General features: G+C 35.7%; 1 protein-coding gene across 32 annotated transcripts in view; it reads left to right on the top strand.

Moving 5' to 3' along the window:
• TRDN (triadin) overlaps positions 1-23,177 on the top strand; it is a 235,945-nt gene that overhangs the window by 31,918 nt on the left and 180,850 nt on the right. For all 32 annotated transcript variants that reach the window (XM_070932750.1, XM_070932740.1, XM_070932754.1 and 29 more), the window contains exons 5-8: positions 1,676-1,705; positions 12,784-12,843; positions 13,338-13,400; positions 22,276-22,380. In XM_070932750.1, coding sequence (XP_070788851.1) covers positions 1,676-1,705; positions 12,784-12,843; positions 13,338-13,400; positions 22,276-22,380 — 258 coding nt within the window. The remainder of the gene's footprint in view (positions 1-1,675; positions 1,706-12,783; positions 12,844-13,337; positions 13,401-22,275; positions 22,381-23,177) is intronic.

Below are 23,177 nucleotides of genomic sequence, written 5' to 3' on the forward strand. Positions count from 1 at the left end.
GGGCAGAAACAATGCAGCTTTGTACTGCCAGGGCTTTGCTAATTATGCACCTTCCTGCTGAATTGCACCTTCCTTCTCTGAATAAATGGATAAATATCATTTGAAAGCCATGCAGAATACTCAGCTCCTGGATAGCAAGTTGCATGCCTGAATAACTAAAGGTGTTCTCCAGTAAAGTTGAAAGCCTGAGTAAGTTGCTACTGCCCTAAATGGCTTGTTTTATTTTTTGGTAAAATTCCCGTGTCTTTAACAGCTGTGTGATATTTAAATAGGGGGAGATGTTTTCCAAACATTACTTTTTTATATGTGGAAAAATTGAATATGAATTCTTTAAGAACCAAGGAAAGTGGCTGCTTGCCCCTATTTAAATAATATTGTATTAGAAGATCATTGATCTAGGAAAACTGACTTTTTAAAGATTCCCTGTATGGAAATCTAGTTGATCAAGTTGACTTTTCCCAAATGAGGAAGCCTTTCTCATTGGATTTTATCTTAACTCCTATAAGTACCCTACAAAAAACTGATCAGAGACAGAGTTTAGCACATTTATCTACATTGTGTTGCCTTTGCAACTAGGGCCTCTTCTTAAGCTTGTGCAGTTCTACCAAAGTTAATGCAGAAAATGGAAAAGAAGCAAATAAGGCTGCCCATTCAATGGAGCCGATGGCTTTGTCTGAATGTAGTGCTTCCATTTTAAACTCTAGGCCACCTAGGGGAGTGGGGTTTTTTCTGTTTTGTTTTTACTGAAAGACACTGTAGAAATTAATGGCATTCCATTTTGTATAAGAGATGCAGCTACTGTCAAAATAGTAATGATGGACAAAGATTTATTACTTGAAAGTATTCTTCCTTATTAATTGTGAAAAAAAACAACAGATATTTGTCCCTCACTTGGGAACAAATTATGACGTCCCTGATGGAATCAGTTCTCTATGGAGGAGAAACTTAGCATCTTTCAGTTCATGTCCTCCAAAATGGAAGAAAATGCTCTGGTATCTAATTCTTGCCATATCCAATGAAATAGCTTTTGTCCCAACAGGGTTAACTGTATGAACAAGGGGGAAAGGGAACATTTAAATTGGAATTGGTCAGGTTTAGCTATAAAGTAGGATCAGTGAAATTCTTCAAACTCATAAACTGGTGAAGATAGTGAATCAGCAAGAACCTGTATGTGCCATTGTACTTAAAATTATAGTGCTTCATCATTAGAGGTTTTTAAGAAGAGACTGGACAGCCACTTGTCTGATTTCCAGAATGATATCCTATTGAATCAGCAGTCAGCATTAAAGAAGCCAGTTTAGTCTAGTTGTTAAGGCATCAGGCCAGAAACCGGGAGACTGTGAGTTCTAGTCCCTCCTTAGCCATGAAAGCCAGCTGGATGACTTCAAGCCAATTATACTCCTTCTCAGTCCAACCCATCTCACAGGATTGTGATAGTGGGGAAAAGAGGAGGGAGGAGTATTAGGTATGATCATTGCCTTGAGTTATTTATAAAAACAATACAGTCGAGATTAAAAATAACAAATAGTTACTTCGAAGCTCATCCTATTCAGACAGAAGTTAGGCCCTTCCTTAATTTTGTCAGAATTTCTTTTCTTTTTTTATTGTTTAAGACTGCAGAAGAATGCCTTTCAAATTCACTAGTAACTTCATGATTTTTTTTTCTCCCATGCAGAAGAAATTCAACCACCAGTCAAAAAGAAAGGTGAGCCAATTTAAGAACAAATTAGGTTTCATATTTTATCTTAACATTGAATGGCAGTTTTCTGTTGATTTACTTTACTAGCATGGGTCACAAAACACTGGAAGAATAGAGAAAACGATGAAAACAGGGTGGGTGAAATAAAAGTAATAACTACCTTTGAGGAGTAGAAGAACTTTTGGAAGAAAGAGGATTTTCAGAATTCCCTGCCCTGCTAATTCCTCACCTTGAAAATAAAAAATTAGAAGAAGCTGAACTTCTTTGCAGATAGTGTATTAGTGGAAATTCTGATAAGAACACAGATAAGGGCTCAGCTCAGTGGTGAAATTCAGCTGGTTCTATCTGGCTCGGGCGAACCAGTAGCACTGGAAGTGGGAGGCTCCACCCACCTGCCCGGATGTCATCATGTCCTGTTTTTGACCCTCTGTGCATGCGCAGAAAGTTCTGCGCATGTGTGGAGGAGGCACGTGTGCGCACTCACATTTGCGAACAGGTAGCAAAGGTAAGTGAATTTAACCCCTGGCTCACTATGTTAGGGAAAATTTGTTCACAGCTCTCTAAAGATACAAATATCTTAGTTTATAGAGGACAGAGAAAATGGGGCTTACCTGTCCATTCATATCCTGCCTCTTTCTGATTCATTTCCATTGGTAAGCATCTGAACACTTTGTTGATTTTCCTTCTGTAGTATTTTCAGCAATTGCTAAAATTGCCTGTCCTACAAATTTCACAACTAAAGTAATTTCTTTTCGGCTTGTCAGGAAGCTCAAAAAAGCTCAGGACATCTGCCAAAGAGAAGGGGGAAGGGGGGAACGCTACAGGATGTAGAAGATTAGAAAAGTGAAGCAAGACAAAAGGAACTTTGATGGAAATCACTGAGCTATGGCCTAGATTTTATTATACATTTGAGACATGGTGCCTGGAAAGCCATTAAAAAAGGGTGTGGACCAATAGAAGTGAAGTTGGGGAAAGGCAAGACTCTGAAATGTTATACTAATATGAGAATCTGAAAAGACAGGCAGAAAGAACAAGCGAAACAAGGGAATTTTTTTTAAAAAAGAGGGGTTGCTATGTAGGCCACTTGGAGCACCTGAGGAGTGGTGAGATATAAATCTAAGAATGAGATTCTGTCATTGTTAATCATAACTTCCTCTTAAAATTTAAGTACTGTTTAAAACTTGTGACAAAATATTACAATAGAAAGCTTTTCATGCCATTTAATTAAGCTTAGTCTTATATTAAGGAACATGCCTCAATAAGATTAAAGAAAATTTATTTTGTATTAAATTTATATTTACTGACAAACTAAATTTTATATGTATGTGTGTGTGTGTTTCCCCAAAAATAAGACCCTGTCTTATATTTTTTTTGAACCCCGATATAAGCTATTGGCCTTATTTTCGGAGAGGTGTTATTATTTTGGGGCATATGGAACAAGATGGGGCTCCTCTTGCCATCTTACCCGAATTCCAGCTCTATGACTTGGTATGCTAGGTGAAGCCCTAAATTGCCATGCTTTCCCCCTTTATTTTACCCATAGTGATTCTAAACAATACTGAGATTTCTGTTTTTTTTATTACATGGTTAAAACAAGCAATGAAAAATAGGAAACAAGAAATGTTTTAACCTGAAGTACAGTTTAAAATACAAGCCATAGAACAGCTCGATTCTCTCCTGAAAACCTGTGGACTTGATAGAGTTTGCCAGTATGGCAGATATTGGCACCAGTTGGGTAATTAGTTATTCTATTCGCTCCTCTCTAAAGAATATCTCTATTTGCATATTTAGTGCTTTCAGAGTTTAGCTGATTTTCTCTCTATATCTCCATATGGCAATGTGCTTTTTTTGTATTTGAATTGCTTTTGCCATGGTTTGGAATGGGGCTTGCTGTCTCTTAACTGCTTCCCACTGGCTGGGGTTTTCAGAATCTTTGTTCATGTTTTTTTTTTGGTTGAAAAATGCAGTTTTATTTCCAAAGTTCCTGAATTACATAAATATTCTCTTGACGTGCTTGCAAAGCTTATTTTAAATATTGTCTTCCTTTGTTCTTGATGACTTGCATCACCCATGATTAATGCAGGCTTTGGATCAGAACTACCCAATTTAGTGACCATAGTATTAAAAACAGTAGGTGGGTCATTCCATGACAAGTGGTCTGGGGCTCCCAGGTTGACCATCACAGATTTTGATGAAATTTGGTATGAACATGCACACGTCCCCAATGAATATTGGTAAAGTTTTATGTTTGCCGATGAAATACTTGCAGAGATATAGTCATTTGTATGACCCCATATCACAGCCTTCGACAGTATGACTCTGAGATTTCAGCAACTTTGAGACATAATATCTCTGGCAATATTTTGTTGAGAGAAACAAAACTTGGCCATCTTGTACAACTTGTTGTGCTGTATTAAACAAAGTAATAAAAACATTCTCATGAGCGATCTCCATCTAGATAATTGGGAGCAAATTTGGCCAAAAATGACTTGAGTTGTGAAAAAAGGGTAAAGTTTGGCTTCTTATATCTGAAAGGTATGAGAAATTTGAAACTTTGTGTGTAATAATTTAGCAACACAAGGTTGTCGAATATAAAATTTCATTCTCCTACTGCTTTCCAATAGTTCACAAATTGAGTGTAAATTTGATAGTTTTTGTAAAAATGCCAAAAATAGGATATTTTCAGCCCGCTTTTACAAAAAAAAGACCTTCTGGAAACTCTGTTAAATCATTCTCATTAGAAAGAGCATGTTTGAAACCCCCTAAGAAAATAGAGTTGGTGTTTCATCACTGATACATAAAGCCCTAAAAATAGGGACAAAGTGGAGGATGTTACTATGGCAGCGTCACATCCATTCTATTATTGTTTCGTCTTGTTTGTTTTATATAGACATCATTACTACTATTATATTGCATTTGTCCATGGTGACATTGACACTACCAGTTCAGGCACTTGACCCAGCAACCCCATCACCATAGGGGGCACACCTGATAGCCATGCAATACCAGCCACGGGTGGGTTTCTTGGTTCAGGATCCCAAGCCTGTAGTTTGGTTTCTTCCTTGAGGTTCCAAAGCCTTGTGTGTGTATCTGTCTGGTTCCCAAGCTGCTGATTGGGCAGCTTATCCTAGGTTCCCAAGCCTAAAGTTATTATTATTATTAAAATTATTAAAATAATTATTAAAAAAATTGTGAGCAACTACTGAATATTTCATAATGCAAAAATACTCTTCTCTTTCTGTGTTGTTGTTTTTTTTTTCAAAACACAGCTGCTTGCTCATAGAACTTGCTGTAAAGTTGGATCTGGGCCTCATTATAGTTGAAACATTTATTTAAGATTTTTAAAATAAATTTTAGTCAGGTTTTAATAATTGTTATAATCATGAATATTTGTCAGGTGCTTAGAGCTACCGGCATCTCTCTCTCTCTCTCTCTTTCTCTTTAAGAGACTTGACAGTTTTACTTAAGTAAGAATTTAGTAAAAGTACAAAGAGGAATAATGGCCTTGGATTCAAGGAAAGTAAAAATGTACACGAACAGAAGGTGGTTGAAGAATCTGTATTTAGTTTTTTACAATAGATGATAATTTAATGTAACAGCTTTCAGCTTTAACTGATAGCAAGGAAGAGTTCAGAAACTTTCACTTCAGATCAGCACACTTTAGCATGTTAGTATGTAAGTAACTGCTATATTTAGTTACAGTTTATTTCAATATGCGTGTTAAACTAGGGCGAGCAATTGTCTTGATTGAAACAAATATTAAAATGAACCATGGTTTGGTAAGTTTCAGGGACATAATAAACAATGGCTACTTAAACTCAGAGATAAATGCTTCTTAAGTCCTTGATGTCATTTTGGAAGAAAAAAATGTAACTTCATTGTGGTTAAAAATGTGTTTTGTGAAAATTGTTTTGCATGTGGAAAACAAACACGTGGGATTAGGTCTAGGGTCTGAGAAATATATTTCAATATACAACCTAATTGGGACTAAAGTTCCATAATTTATTTATTTATTCAGCATATGGCATAGAACATATGGATAATGGTAATAAAACTATATAGAAGGAGTAAATAATACTATAGTACATGTATGATGGAAATATGTAATCAATTTTGTAAGGTTTGAGGAATTCATACACACCCACACCATATATACAGTATATAAGATTACATTTTAAAATATGTTGATTTATATGAATGAGAGTGTTGTCTATATTAATTGTAATGTGTCCTATATATAAGCATAAGCTAGTAGTACTGCTTTACAAGGCCTTGGTAAGACCACACTTGGATACTGTATCCAGTTTTGATCACCACAATATAAAAAGATGTTGAGAGTCTGGAAAGAGTATAGAGAAAAGTAACAAATATGATTAGGGGGCTGGAAGCTAAAACATATGAAGAATGGTTATAGGAATTGGGTATGTCTAGTCTAGTGAAAAAAAGGATTTTTTTTAAATTTGATTTATATTTATCATATCATATTTATATGATTAAGGGTAACATGATAGCAGTGTTCCAATATTTGAGGGGCTGCCACAAAGAAGAGCATGACTCCCTAGGTAACTTGTCTTGAATAGCATCAGTTTTAGCTAAGCCCAAACAAACAACACCATCCCAAGTCCAGCAAAATTTGTGGAGACAATGGAGAAGTTTATTAGGGTACCAACTGCATATAGATGGAATCCAGGGTCACACTCATTGATAATAACTGCCAGCAGCTTCATAGGAATTTTAAAGAACATATTGTACAAAATGAAACACTGCAGGAAACAGTTAAATAGAAATACTTGTATTATTCATTGCATCCACATTCTTAAAGATTCTCTTCCCATATACAGGAATTTATACTTAGCCACAAATGTCATGAAGGCTGCAAACTAGACACATTTATAGGAAAATGCCCTTGATTTCTCAATCAACATAGTTTTGATGACACAATAAGTAGTCTTCACTGCATTAATGATAAAGAGCTGACATTTAGGAAAGTACAACAGTTCTCTTGCAATCACTTACTCTGAAAATCTGCTATGCAGACATTTTAATAAATTTGTGTGGCTTATTGAATTGGCTATACTTATGTTTGATGTTGTTTTGTTGCACTTTATTGTGTTGTTTATACTTTTAACTATATGCCATTGTAGGAATCAAACTGAAGGACTATTCACATTTTTCTTCATAAATAAACATAAGCCTTCTCCAAATCAGTCTCATGATGCAGATAGTTACACTCAATTTGCAAAAATACTTCTTGATGCTGTTCATACCATAGATTTATTGCACTCAGTTCTCATTACCAATGATTTTGCAGCACAAGATCACACTAACTAAATTCAAAGTCACTCTTCTGGGAACACAGATTCCCACTTAGTTTCACTATGCAGTGCCTGGTGTCATTTGAAGCTTTAGCTTAGCACAATGTCAGTACAGGCAAAGCTTTGTGATATCGTTAGTTCCTTCCCCTCTGATCAGGTAGGAGAAGAATGAGTGGAGCCAGTGGAAATACTACTGTACTATATTAAACATAACTCTGCTTTAAAAAGAATGCAGGGTCTCCTAAATCAGACCAAAGTTCAATTTGGTCTTGGATCTGATGTCTCATAGCGGCCAGCCAGCTAACTTTCAACAGCTCACAATTGAAAGTAAAAAGGCAGTTGAGTTTAACTCATTTCCCAATTACTTAAATGATTACCTCTATGCAATTTGGCAGTGAAGTGGAAATGCTTTGCCATTATTTATTACCAGGATAGTTTTTCTAGCTTTGCAATCTAACCAACAGATCTGAAATTCCTTGAGGATCTCCCATCTAGAGCTTAATTTCCAAGATCAGTCATAATTCAAACAGCCACACCGTGATTAGCAGTCCTTTTGAACTGAGATTGACTCCTGAAGATTAAGACGGACATATCCATACAACTTTCAGCAGTTATAGTAATTTGCCATTGTTGTCTTCTCTAGCCAACTCAGCTAAAGCCGGCCTCCATCCAGCTACTAGTAGATTTAACCCTGTTTAGCTTTTTAGATCAGCCAAGTTTGGCTAGATAATATAACCTATTTAGATAGCTCATAAATAGGCCTACTGAACTTGAGACTTTTTATTGTTGTTATTTTGAAGACTGTAAGTCAGTCACAATGTGAAAAGTATAACTACAAAATGATTAGGGTTTCTATCTAAATGCATTGTAAGGATCTGTTATGTTTGCCATTTACCAAATCTGTAGAAAATGGTTTTAAAAGTGCTTTCATGCAGTGCTTTTTTAAGACATATTGCCCAATAAAAATAATCAAAAATAATACCTTCAATTCAAAGTATTTGCCTCTGTGGGAAATAGTGTTTGACGTGCCTGCACTAATATTTTCATCACTGAAGACTTCTGTGGAACTATGCACAGTGAGAAAAATGCTTAAAATTCTCAGCAGTAAATCCCTAATCCATGTTAAGTTTGTGTTATTCAGTTCCTCCAGACAAAATAGTGTTAATATTTAGATGCATCAAAAAATCATCCCGTATCAAATACCTTCTTGGTAAACAATGAACTACTGATTTTAAGACCTACAGTTGTTTGCTTCTCAGTGATATAACTATGTTGTTCTACAATGGTTAAGTACATAAAGGGAAGTCTACTTTGGTTTTATTTTTCAGTACAATGGAGCAATCTACCACTATAAATTCCATTATAGCTCAACCCAGCTCAGATACTTGTAACATAGAGATGGATTATCCATAGATTTTGGTTGAAAAAAATCAAGCAATATATGCCTGAGGAATCTAAGTACAAAAAGATGTATACTTTGAAATGTTGCAAAGAAAAGAAATAAGTTACTAAGAACCAGTGGTGGGTTGCTATCGGTTCACCCCGGATCAGGCAAACCGGTAGCAGCAGCGGGAGGCTCTGCCCATCTGCCCAGATGCTTCTGCGCATGCACAGAAGTGTTGCACACACATGCGCAAGCACACACACACACACACACACACACACACACACACACACACACACAAGCAAACCGGTAGTAAACTAAATTGAAACCCACTACTGCTAAGAACTGTATATAAAAATGAATATTAAAATCAAGTCTCATTTGAGTGAAGCTTGAGTCCTGGTGACCTCTTGGACATGGTTGGGTAGTTGTCTTGGAAATAGTATAGAAGTTATTTGCCGTTGCTTACTTTCAGGATATTTTTTAACATCTTAGTCTTGGTTACAGATATGATATTGCAGGACTGCTTTTCTTTAATTGTTTTTACCTATCCTATAATATTGCAATGCTTTACTGCAATGCTATTGTAAAGCATTGCAATAAGGTTGCAATGCTTTACTGATGGGTTGATGTATCTTTTTATGGGATCCAGGAAGTGTAGCTCCTCTGCAGCTATGCTTACTCTGACCATATAGATCTTTAGGAAGGCACTTAAACCTGGCTCTTCCCAGAGACATTGGATTTGCATTTGTGCAAACCCACTAATTGTGATGTAGGTTGCTTCTTCTCAGTATAGTTGCTTTTTTATTATTTGTTTAACTTGTTCTTATTTCTGTAAGTTGCCTACAGTCATTGGTGAGTGGGCAGCCTTAGAATCTGACTAAGAAAAGAACAGAAAAGAAAAAGCAGATTTTCTTGTGATTTTTTTTTTAAACCTAACAGATAATTAAAGAAAAATAAGAAATTCTGGCACAGACCATATTTAGACCCGTCTAAATATTTACACATTTTTAGTGATGGTGATTCCAATTATTTTTCTACAGTTAAATTTTTTACCATAGATGCCTTGTTTAGTTTGGCACACAAATGACTTAAAATTAGCACCACAGCACACCTCCCAACAGATTGGCAGAGTATAAATTCCATCTGTCATTTACACTGAGCATGTATTGAAAACTTTAAATTGTTGCAGGTCAGGATACCTTTTCTTGCCTCATACATTTCTTTTCAAATGAGTTTGACTTGCTGAATTCACATTGCATTCTGTAGGAAGTTAAGTGATTCCTTTTAGATTGTTTTTAGCTAGTGTTCTTGTAACATCTTATACAAGAAACTGTGTAAGTGGGAACATGATCTAAAAGTTGTAACAATTATAAATTCTTCAGGTTGACTATGGTGTATGGTCATGTATTAAGCCAAATGTAGAAATACATTTTGCGGAAGGAAATTGTGTCAAGACTTTAAGAGCCCGAAATGCCTTAATGAACTGAGAAATAGGATCTTTGGGAAACAGTTAAAATAGGCATGTTAAGATATTGTTCTCGTTTCTAATGAGAAAGAGAATAGGTAGCTGATAGTGATTCCATTACTATCTGATGAGGCGATTCTTTTACATAAATGTCTCATGCCTTATACCTCTTTTCTCAACTGTTTTATGCAGGGAAAATATCAAGATACTGTAATTAATTTTTTTTACAGCTTTAACATTTTACAGCATTAACATACAAGGTTTTTTTACAGTTTTATATTTACTTAGATATTATCAAAGACAGTATGCGTGAGATTTATCTGGTCACTTAATATCAATCTGCTTTTGTTGAAACAAAATTTGTATTTTTCAATCCCATATATTTTAACAGATTATATGTTTGTATTGCACTGGATTGCATTGCATTTACTATATTAGGTAACCTTTCTCTTTCAGTCCAATTCACCTCACAAGGTTGTTGTTGTAGGGAAAATAGGAGGAAGGTATGTTGGATATGTACACTGCCTTGAGTTATTTGTATAAATATAAAGATGGGATATAAATAAATAAAAATATTACTATATGAACACATTATGTGTAGTGTAGCCATTTGCAAAGATAACAGATTGTTCCAATAGAACAAAACTAAAATTGCTGAAGGAGTTGTAGCAGTGCTGTAACATCAGTTGATCAAAGACTTTGTGTGATATATTTTATTAGAAAGCTTTCCTTTGCATTCATTTCTAGCACACTAGAATTTTTATTTTTATTTTTTGCATTTTAAACCTGAAAAATATTTTTCTGAGTTGTCTGTGGATATAATTTGTCACATCTGTGCTTTCCACATCTGGCATTACATGGGCTATATAGATCAGTCAAAAGTATTGAGAATCATATCTTGACATATGGTATCTCAACAAGCTTTTAGTTTACAGGCTATAAAACAATTATTTAACTACAGTATAAGTGCTTTGTATCCTCATGTCATCAGTGAGGAAACTTTTATAAAATTGGCAATTTAAGAAGCTGTGGATTTCCCCTCTTTTTTTTTTTTTGCTCTATTTCCTTGTAGCTAATGAAAAAGGAGCAATGGAATACATTTTAAATACATACTCTCTCACAATAATTTAATAAACTGTGGTGCCATCTCATGAAGAATCGGGGTGGTTGCCTTGGTGATAGAGATTATCCTTGCTGCTGCAGGATTCTGGCAGTTTTCTAAAAATGAATTCATAATATTTTGGATTTGTTAAAAATATGCTTTTCTGATGGAGATAAATTGCATCCTTTCAGCTGGCCATGTAATGCTTCTATAAAAATACAACTGCTTTAGCAACTCAGCAAAAAGATGTTATGTGATTAGTTGGAAATTAAAGTGCATGCTATTTTAAAAAGTGAAAGGAAGCTTTGGAGAATGTGATTCATTCCACATTAATTTTTTAGCATTCCTTTAGGTTGCTGACTGCCCACACTAACCTCCAAATAATTTCTGTAGGATCCAGTCTCCTTGTCAGCAGTGCTACATTTTGACAGCCTTGCATTTTGGAGAAAAAAATCCACACAAAAAATGGTATATTAAACCTAAAATAGATTGAGCAGGGTTTTTGTAGAACAACACAAAACTCTAGCCAGAAAGTGGATGCCATTCAACTCACTCTATATCAGTTATTCACTTGCTGTTTCTGGCCACTAAAGGTGGCAACCATGTTTGCCACAGGTGACTGGCTTACCTCTGCCCTTCTTATAAAAATGTATCAGCATGACTAGGAATTGACCATCATGGATTAATGATTAGGTTAAGTGGCCTAGACTTCAAACCTCCCCCCCACCCCATTCACCTATTCAGGTGACCCATTAGTTACTTCAGTTTCTCAGATTTCAAATTTAAAAAGAGCAAATTTCACATAGAACCCATTCTATTCTATTCTATTCTATTCTATTCTATTCTATTCTATTCTATTCTATTCTATTCTATTCTATTCTATTCTATTCTATTCTATTCCATTCCATTCCATTCCATTCCATTCCATTCCACTCCACTCCACTCCACTCCACTCCATTCCACTCCACTCTATTATTGGCTGCTGACTGAAAACCCAATAACACTAATTTTGAGCAGTGCTTTTTTCAAAGGGTAAACTTATTTATTTATGAATCTATTTATTTATATCCTATTTTTATTATTTTTATAAATAACTCAAGGAAGTGAACATACATAATATGTGTTTAGTGGGAATAGTCGGTCAAGATCCTCTGAAATCTTAACATCTTGTTGGTACTCACAGAGGCAAACTATTCCAACTCTTAAGAAAAATTCAGCAGGCTCACTTTTTAAAGCAAACTTGCTCATTTCATACTGTCTGAACCACCAGAAAAACCACAACATATTGTACTTATTATTTTCCAATTTTTGTGACCAACAATCTGTAGGGAAATGTATAGGAAAGATAATGTATTATGGAAATCTAATATCTATAACTAGAATTATATATGAAAATCTCTATATGTGACAGTTTCTCCCATCAAGAGTTATCTCACAGGATAGGTCTAAAACCAAACTTGGAATCTGCTTGAACTGGAACAGTAAAATCCATTCTGTTGCAATCTGATTAGACGCAGAGCACCTTACCCAAGGAAATTTTTCTTCACATCTTGGGTATATTTTCAGGCAAAGCCATTGAAAGAAACAGCAAAATGTATCACTATCACTAGGAAAATGGCTAGGGGCAGTTCCATTACATTTCTCTGAAAGCCAATTCTGAACTGAATGTTGAGGTTTTACCTTAAGTGATTTTTTTTTTGATGGAATACATTTTGAAAGCAGAAATCCAACCAAGAGCAAAGTATAAGGAGTATCTCTATACTTCAAACATAATATTTTAATCATTATGCCTCTGTAATATTTTCTCTGTTCCAGAAATCCAGATAGACAAGGCTGAAAAAATAGAGAAAGTAGAAAAGAAGCCAACACCAAAAGGTAATATTATATCTATTTGAGTATGTATATATTCTGTACATTGGCAGATCTGGTTTAGCACTCTCTTGCACAAACACATGCAAAGGGGTTATAGTCGATGCCCTTGAGCTCATTGTTGATGTCAGCAAGCATAAAATGCAAGCCTGGAAACCAATTCTACCAGAACATGCATTTTTTGTTGCCTAAGTTATCAAGAAGAATCAAATGCCTATTCAACATGGTCTCCTCTCATTTTTATTGGAAAGTAATCCACAACAGCATACAGGAAAAACCTATTCATTCCTATCCACCCATCCCCAAATTGTGGATAGTTAAAATGGGACATATCAAGGATGATGTCTTATCCATGGTGAGTATATTATTGATTAGAACTTCCTATATTTCAATTGTGCATTTGTCAACTTTGATGTATTTGCACTGGACTTCCTTCACAGTGTTCAAACCATAACAGTTTCCTTTTCCTCTAATTAGCTGGTTTTCTTCTTTGCTTGTAGACATTCAGAGAGACAAGGGAAAGGAAAGGGAAGAGAAAATAGAAAAGAAACTACCGGTCAAAGGTAATTAGTTTCATTTATTTTATCATCCAAATGTTTTATATACAAGAAGAACATACAAAACTGCCCCAAACCTTGGGAAACATAGACAGTTTACATGAAGAAACTTTTTGCACAATAGATTTTCCCATGAATAGAATAGAATAGAATAGAATAGAATAGAATAGAATAGAATAGAATAGAATAGAATAGAATAGAATAGAATTCTTTATTGGCCAAGTGTGACACATCATAGAACTGCTCTGGAAGAGTAATGTGTTTGGTGGTTGTTTCATCAGCTCACTCATAAATACCCCTGGATATAACCTGTGATTAAAATAATAATCAGACAACTAAAAGCAGATGAAAGCTTTAAGGATACCTTGAAGGAAATGCCTATACCTTTCTTAGTCAGATATGATGAAGAACCTATAACAAGGAGATCTATCTAAAACATAAGAAGAACGGTTGCAGGAATTGGGTATGTCTAGTTTAATGAAAAGAAGGACAAGGGGTGACATGATAGCAACATTCCAATATCTAAGGGACTGATACAAAGAAGAGAGGGTCAACCCGTTTTCCAAAGCATCTGAAGGTAGGACAAGAAACAGTGGATGAAAATGTTTTACAGATGGCATTTAGATCCCAAGAAATTATCCTGTATGTATCCTAATGTTCAGCCAAAATGTTGGAGATGTGATTGTTTAGATGCTACATATTACCATATTTGGTGGAATTGTAAGAAAGTTAAGGCTTTTTGGATAAAAATATGGTGGGTTATGCATAATGTTTTGAAGAAAAAAATTCAATTTTCTCCACAATTGTTTTTATTGGGTATAGTAAAGGGTTTTACATTGGATGAAACTAAGTTGATACTGTACATAATAACAGCAGCGAGATTGTTGATAGGTAAATATTGGAAAAATGAAGCTTTGCCCACTATTGAAGAATGGACTTTGAAGATGGCCAGTTTTGCGGAGATGGTGAAGATTTCAGCATATTTAAAAGATCGCTCACAAGAGACTTATGAATGGGAATGGAAAAAATGGATAGATTATGTGCAGAACAAATATCAAATTAGGAAGTATCAAATAGCTTTTCATTGAAAGTATTATATAAAAATAGAAATGTATGAATTTTGTGAAGATGAAAAATTATAAGGGGGTTTGAGGGGTTCAAGTTTTATAAAAAGGGGATTTTGATGGGATTATACTCTGTGGAAGTCAGGGGGGGAGGGTTAGGGAGGGTTGGGGGGGTTAGGGTGGGGAGTATGGGGTGGGTTGGGGGGGGGAAATGGGGTGAAAATGTAATTGTAAAACTTTTGCAATAAAAAAAAAAGAAACAGTGGATGAAAATTTATAAGAGAAGCAACCTAGAACTGGGGAGAAATTTCCTGACAATTAGAACAATTAATCAATGAAATGACTTGTGTCCAGAAGTTCTGGGTGCTCCAACACTGGAGTCTTTAAAGAAGAGATTGGAATTTGTCTGGTGTGGTATAGGGTTTCCTTCTTGAGCAGAGGGTTGGACTAGAATACCTCCGAAGTCCCTTCCAACTCTGTTATTCTGTTATTAGTTTAGCAGTTTCTTCCCATAGAGGCTAATCAGATAACAAAATACTGAAAGAATTAAAGAGTGAAAAATATCATTGATTGAAAAATTAATATCTTGGCTAAGTCTTTATGAACACTTCAAATAAGATGTCTTTGTTAACATTTGCTTTTTTTTTTTAGCTACATTAATAAAGCATTCTGAATATATTACCTTTGTCTATACAAAGACAGACCTTTTAGAATAGGCCTATTTAATATGAGTGTTTAAAATCTTTATAAGATTTGTTCTTTCTTTATATGTTTCATTTTCTTTTTATTTCATTTTCTTAGTATTTTTATCATATTACACTCTGAAAATTGGAGCTATTGCATTGATCAGAAATGGCACTAAACCATAGTAGGACCTTCTGAGCACTGGTTTAACAGCACAAAGAAAAATGGAAGAAATGAAAGCTGGCAGTATCATTTGAGTCTGCAAATGCTGAATTTTTTAGTCTTTTCACCTGGATTGCCATCGGCTGACCCATTTCTGCCAGGGCCACCTGCTGCTGTCTGCCATTTGCTAAACTGAGCCCAGATTAACTTTTGACATTTGATTGCAGCTGCTCCCAAAACTGCAGTGGCTGCACTTAAGAGCTTCAAGATTCTATTTAATATGTAGTGGGCAGCAATGGGCAACATGCAAATAATTTCTTGCGTGTCCAATTCATTCCAAGCTTGCAGGAAGACAACAAATTGTTTGCCACAGGCTTGCTCTAACTATGCAAATTAGTGCTTAATTATGGCTATTAACAATATGGCCCTTCCTGGATTATCTCAGTCTTGAAGAGAATAATGTGGAGTAAACTAAATTAGGAAAAAAAGAAATATGTTTTAATTTGTGCCAAGGTGTTAATTTTTAATATGAATGTGTATGTGTATACACACACACACAGATTTTTAAAAAACATTGCATTGCAAATATGCCAGTTTAACACAATATGGTTTGCTTAAAGTTTTTTAAAATTGATAAACATAAGAAAAGAAAGAAAAAGAAAAAACACAACTTTGTAAGTACAATTTTAAAAAGCTAAATAGATCTATCCCAAAATCTGTCTTCAAAAAGCGATAGAAGGTAATATATTAAGAATACCTCGTTAATATAATTAAAAAATAGAGAGCAAATATCAACAAAGCAATCTTTAACTGAGGTGTTTTAAGCCTTAATATATCAACATATACATTTGCCTAAATACTGGATTAGTAAAGCGGTGATATTGCTTCTGCAGACAGTACCAAATTTCCTTGCGCCCTTTCCTTATTTACAGTTTGCTCTTGTTTTTATAGGTTTCTCTATATTCTTGCTAATGTCCCAACACTAATACTGCAGAAGACTGTACAAGGCCATGCTTTATCTCAGGGTGACATTTTGTTCCACAAAGGTCCTTTGTAAAATTGCAGGTGTGATAAAATTCATCTCACTGAGCTGAGGAGGTCGTGCAACCATAGACAAGGCACTTTACATTCTTTTAAAACCTCATAAGTTCTCAAAGCAATGCTCTTCGCTTCAGGAACCTTAGTACGTCAAGATGTTTCAAACAGGTGCTCCACACAGACCACTGAAGTGAAGCATTTCTTTGGAGCTTTGCATAGCACCATCCTTTAAAAAGTCAACCCACTTTCAGCAGACACTCTTCTCTTTAAATAAGCATTGGTAGCAATGTGACAGAGGCCATGCAGAAGAATTTGGGGGAAGGGAAATAGTGTGTGAGTCTAGATGTTTACTAAACTAAAGTATACAGTGTATATACATACTATATGTATGTATGTATGTATATGTATATACAGTGTGTGTGTGTGTGTGTGTGTGTCTGTGTGTGTGTGTGTGTGTGTGTGTGTGTGTGTGTGTGTGTGTATAAATTCCCATATAGAATTTTCATGGAGATCGTAGAGGGACTGGCTTTGGGTTAATAAACATAGGCTTGTGAGATATGGTATATTTAGCTGGCATTTTTTTTAGTTTGATCTGTTTTCATTAAACTAGAGATGATTATCTCTCCCAGAAGAAGGAGAAAGTGATTACTCACTTGCATAATTCTAATGTATACAAATGATTTTAATTTAAAACTGCTTGTATAAATTAGAATGCCATAAAACAAAGCCAAGCAATATAGGTATTCCTAGAATATTGTACACAGCCTCAGGCTCGTGGCAACTGCATTTAGAGGCAGTTAAAGGCTGAGCAGGAAATAAATGGATTAATAACATTTTGGTATATGTCTAGGGGAAGTCAGGCAAGGGGGCTTCTGCTCTCAATTTAATGCTTCTACCCAAAATATTGCATATGACAGTAGCTTCAATAGCATTTGGAATTGTTTTCTGAGATTAATTTTCAGAGTGCCTAAAAGTGTGCCTGCTTGTTTCCTAAGAATGAAAACCAGGAGCTATTTATGGTTCTAGGACTTTTTCCAACTAGTCTTTAATTACTGGCTAAGAGTTAAAGAGATGCCAAATTTCCTTCCTAAGATATGCTTACAGGAGCAACTAAGCTAAAGGTGACACCTGGCATTAGCACGTGATGCTATTGATACTGAAAATGGGGTTCTCGAACATTTACTTTGTGCATCAACATAGTGCAAATGTCAACCTTGAAATTAAGACTTGGATCCAGGATATTTTTATACAAAATTAAATTGCCCAGCTTAGGATAAGAAAACTGCACCATCGCTTATGGTTCTCAATAGAATTTTGAGGCTTTGGTCACAGTCTTTTGTTCATGAATGGAGGGTTATGGCACAGGTACAGAAGGGTAAAATTTATATCATGACAATATGATATTGTTTTGGTCATCTGCCCACCTCACACCCTTGCCCTTCTCTGTATACATTATTGCCAAGGTTAAAACGCCTCACGTTCAGAGCTGGATTGGTTCTGAGGGAAGTCGGTAATCTGAGGAGGGGACTGATGCTGGCAATGTTGGATATCTGTAGTGTCAAAGACAATTTTAGAAGAGAAGCTGGCAGGGATTCATGTGAGTTTGGGTTCTGGTCTTGAGGATCAGGCAACATTGAAGATCTCTGTCACTTACAGCCCCTTCCTTCAAAGTATCAGGAACAATTACCGGTAAACTGCAGACTTCTGTTAGAAGAGACCCGCAAAAGATCAATTCTTTTATGCTTTTTAATACAGATGCCAGAAGGGGATCCACATTCTGCTTAAAGCAGAAAAGGATTGCTAAAATTGTTATACCTTATATTGTGAAAATTAAAGTGAAACAGCTTACAGTTGAAACACTTAAGTGTTTCTAAGTAAACCATTGGTTATAGATTTTATGGTAGCCTATATAAATGTTATGTAAAATTTTGTTTAGCCTTTTATATAAATAGTTTTGCACACTTCACTTGAACAATCTCAGGAAATTTGTAAGCTTACACTGGAACGTCTGGTCAGTGTGAATGGTGTCTCAGAGTTTTAACAGAATTTTGAACATGTGATAATCTTTTATTCTTTATTATTTTACTCTGATTGGTGTGGCTTATGTTCAGATAAATAAAACTTGACTTGGGCTTTAAAATTGCAAATCAAGGTTGACATTAAAAGATGAAAGTGGGTGTGAAAATAAAAATTTTAAGATTTGATCTACTTTAAACTAATCTCACTATACTAGAATTTCTAAACTAGAATTCTAGTTAAAACTTGAAAGCTTTCATTTCATGTATATAGCAGTGGTGGGTTCCTCCTGGTTCGGCCCAGTTCTCCCGAGCCGGTAGCGGTGACGATATGATGTCACCAAACTGGTTCTGCCCCCCTGCCCTCCTACCCCTCGTGACCCACCCACCGTGTTATTCTTACCTTTTATTTGGCCCCACCCCCAATCTATTGCTGCCTCCTGAGTCCCAGCTGATGGCTAGAGGGAAAAAAACTTGCCGTGGGGCTTCAAAGGGCCGCCCTATAGCTGATCAGTGTTAAAAGAAAACAAATGAGTAGACCAGTGCCTACAGAAATACATGAGTAGATCAATGCCTGCAAAAGTAAATGGGTAGATCAGTGCCTGCAAAAATACATGAGTAGATCAGTGCCTGCAAAAATACATGAGTAGATCAATGCCTGCAAAAATAAATGGGTGGACCAGTGCCTGCAAAAAATAAATGGGTAGATCGGTACAGCTCTACAAGCAGTTAAAAGCCTGGTAGACCAGTACCTCTGCTAAATCCTAAAGAATTGTCACATGACCATCAAGCCATGCCCACAAAATAAGCCACGCCCACAGAACCGGTAGTAAAAAAATTTAGAACCCACCCCTGGTATATAGTTTTCAAAACCATTTACACACACACACACACACACACACACACCACACACAGACTGACACACGCACACAAACTAAACAGACACATGCAGAATACACACACATATATATCAGTGTTATACGCTATATGTGCTTGTATTGGCCAGAGGCTAGAAAGTGCTGCCTTGATGTCTCTATGAAGCAGTAAGTTAACTTCCTAAGTAAAGTGGAATGTAGATTAGTTTATGTAATGAATAAATATATTTTTCTACCGCTCAGCATTGGATGGCAATGTGGTAATTAGTTTGAAAACTCTGCTCTTTGGATCTTGGCATCCTGGTTATTGCACAGTATGCTAATCTCAGTCTGTAGAACAGTGACCATTAGTTCCTCATAAGGACATGGAAAGGGGCATAACTTCAGGCTATGTTCTTATTTAGCACAGCAGGTGTTGGCAAAATAAGAAACCTCAAGTTCCAGTGATGATTACACATTTTGACAACTCTTCCTTGGTGACACTGAGTATTCACAGGCCATGAGAATATCAGGGTTTTAGATAAAGCATTTATTTGTTTAGAATACGTGTGTGTGTGTGTGTGTGTGTGTGTGTGTGTGTGTATCTCTTTGTGTATGTGCTCACACACATGCATTTATAATACTGTTATTAGATGACTGTTTAAGACTTTGATATGATTTAACTTTAGCATTTTGTATTGGTGGAGAAATTGTAAATAGCTGTTGTACGTAGAAATTCTACCGAGGTCAGTATATTTTATTTAAGGGAATAAGCTGTTATAGCAACAGCCACCTGGAGTCTTATAAATAATAGATTAAACAACAAATTGTGGGGAATGGGTTATTCATCAGATATTTATTATTATTTATTATAAAATGTATGTCATATCCTTCAAGTGCTTAAAAACCTACAGCAGCTAAGTGAATTCGGTCTAGTTGTTAAGGCACCAGAATAGGAGGAGGAAACTGTTGGATATGTTTGTAATTCATAAAAATAATCAAATTGGGATACAAATAAATAAAATAATACAAATAAAAAACAAACAAAAGATAGCTTTGCATATTTCCTAGGCTACCAGATATTGGGTGTAAAAACTGTGATGATCATTAAATTAAAAAAAAACCATCTCTTTGTTATCTAGTTGTAGTTCATATTTTAGCAACCAAGATATGCAAGTTTGTTAAAGGTGTGGGCGAAAGAGTGGGCAACAGAGAGTGCCCAGTGAGGCTTTATAGCTGCAGGCTCTAAGGTGGCTACCTACTCATCCTTTACTGTACCTATAGCACAGATAAGCTGCTGGAGGAACTGTTGGACTGAGATATGGTTACTAATGTTCTGCTGCCATCAATGAGTCATCCAGAGTTTTACATCCCTGATATGATAGACCAATTCCAATTCCAACAAATTCCAATTTGTTGAATTACAAATCGGTCCCATCTTGCAGTCTACATCTGGTGGCCATAGCCTGGCTTAAAATTACAAATAGCTGTGCCACTGATTTTTTTGGCATTTATTGGAGGAAACCTCAGGACTGTAGGTGGCCTTAGGTCTCTTGTGTTGCTGATCTGAAATAGAACAGTTCCAAAGAAAAAAGAGCAATAGTCATCATCATCATCATCAAGTCAAACCACAGAGGTATGACACAAGTTATTAATTCACTAGTATACTATCATATACAGAATCTGTGTGATCCTAACAGTGCAGGCAGTCACCTCCTTAGTAAGTAGATATAGAATTAAATCAATTTCTACTGGGGGAAAAAAAAACCCTCAACCCATTTTCCCCAATTTTGTAGTCACCAAATGAAATTCTCAACATTTCCAGTCAGCATAGGAATTTTAGTAAAAAGACAAGAAATAGGGAATGCATTGTTTCTACTTGTATTTGCTTCATCAAATAAATTCAGCCTTGTGTAATAAGGAATATTGTTTGAGGACCAAACACCAAAGTGTTTTTTCTTTGTCAAGCTAGAAATCATTTCCTTAATGAGCTAAACAATTTTCTCACTAGTTTCAGAACGAACTTAAGAATCTTAAGCACATAAACAGGGATGACACTGTGGGTGAACGAGCAGCTGTTTGTGGGTGTTGATTCTGTACGTCCACAGAAAATAGTCCCCTAGTTAGCTTGATTTAAAAATGCAATGTATCCTGAAGATGTGTGCTTGTTTAAAGAACACCCCATTGTTAACTCATGTCCTTGTAGCTGAACTAATTTCCAAAAATAAAAACTTTACTTGGCAGGCAATGTGGCTTTTTGTTAAGAGTAAAAAGTTGCATTGGTAAATGGCAATGCATTGAGCTAGCAAATCAGCAAACTGATGTAATATAAAAAGTTAGATTATGCAACAGAGGGTAGATAGAGCAATAGCACTTAGACTTATATGCCATTCCACAGTGCTTTATGGCACTTTCTGAGAGGTTTACAATGTCAGTATATTGCCCCCAACAGTCCTCATTTTACTGACCTTGGAAGGATGGAAAGCTGATTCAACCTTCAGCCAGTCAGGTTGGAACTCCTATCTGTGGGCAAAGTTAGCCTGCAATACTGCATTCTAACCACTGTACCACAACGGTTCCTAAGGTATGGAAAACAAACAATAAAAATGTAGAAATATTCATTTTGTCACACCTACAATAAGCACATGGATGGGGGCAGGGGAGATCCCATCATGATGCGTCTATTCTCTATGTATCTATACTACATGCTGATGGGATCCAATAAAATCCTGCATAGGTAACACCTACAAGTAGAGAGGTGAATGCATGTAGACACTGCTTTTATACCTCCTATTCAATATGGAACTATGGTTGACCTACATGTGATGTGATATAACCACTTTTACTCTGATGTAATTAAATTTTCTAAACTGGTACAGTACAGTGGATAGAATCTAGTCTAATATTTGTGTTGAATCTCATTGGTTAACTCAACTTTGTTATGCATGGCTATTATACTTCAAAAGGGCAGTTTTACATCTGTATTCAGTAACATTATTTCATGTTACTCTTCCAAACTGTAGATCACTTAGAAATGTCAATGTATTAATATTGTTATTTATAGAAATTCACAAAGAGAAACCTGAGAAATACGAGAAGCCTAAAAAAGTAGAGAAGACCAAAAAGCTTGAAAAAGTAGAAAAACCTCAAAAAAGGGAACTTACTAAAGGTGAGAACTAACCACTGATCATAACCTTGATAATCAGGTTAACCCTGTGATTGCTTTTTGGCATAGTAGAGTGTATAATGCACTGCTGAAGTTTAAGGAACCAAAACCAGAATGGGACACCTTGACACAGTCAACTCGCTGCAGCCAACTCACCGTGGCCAACTCGCTGCAGGACAACTTGCCACAGCAATGGGACAACTTGCTGTGGGACAATTTAACAATTCAGTTTAACTATTTAAAATAAATTAAAAAAATATTTTAATTTTTGGCATTTGCATTTCATTCTGTTCCTCCTTTTGCATCCTTTCTTTATTGGTTCTATTCCACCATTTCTTTGATATTAGTGTAACTCTTGTCCTGCAGCAAGTTGTCCCATGGTGAGTTGGCCATGGGAAGTTAGCCATGACAAATTTTCATAGATCCATCCAAAACAGTACTAGAACAGTTTCTGCTCTTTTCAGAAATGTGAATTGTCAGTTTTTCCAACAGATGCTCAGATAAGATGAGATCTAACAGGATTTGTCAGCTCTTTGCTTCCTAACAAAATGGAAAAACCCAACCATATCACCATTGCAAGAGGAAAAAATAAACTCCCTCTTTCTCAACTACAATATGATGAAGACCATAGAGAGCTTGAATCAACAGCAAAGGAACAATATCTGGTTTTAATTCCTAATCAAGTGAAGAACTGAAAGAGGAAATGCGGAAACAATAACAAGACTAGATTTAGAGGAAGGATTATTATCTTTCTGATGAATGTCTATCATTGGATGGTTAGAATACATTCACATTCCTGA

This window comes from Pituophis catenifer, unplaced genomic scaffold, assembly GCF_029215685.1.
Source record: "Pituophis catenifer annectens isolate HBS135680 unplaced genomic scaffold, rPitCat1.0.hap2 SCAF_1, whole genome shotgun sequence".
NCBI lineage: Eukaryota > Metazoa > Chordata > Lepidosauria > Squamata > Colubridae > Pituophis > Pituophis catenifer.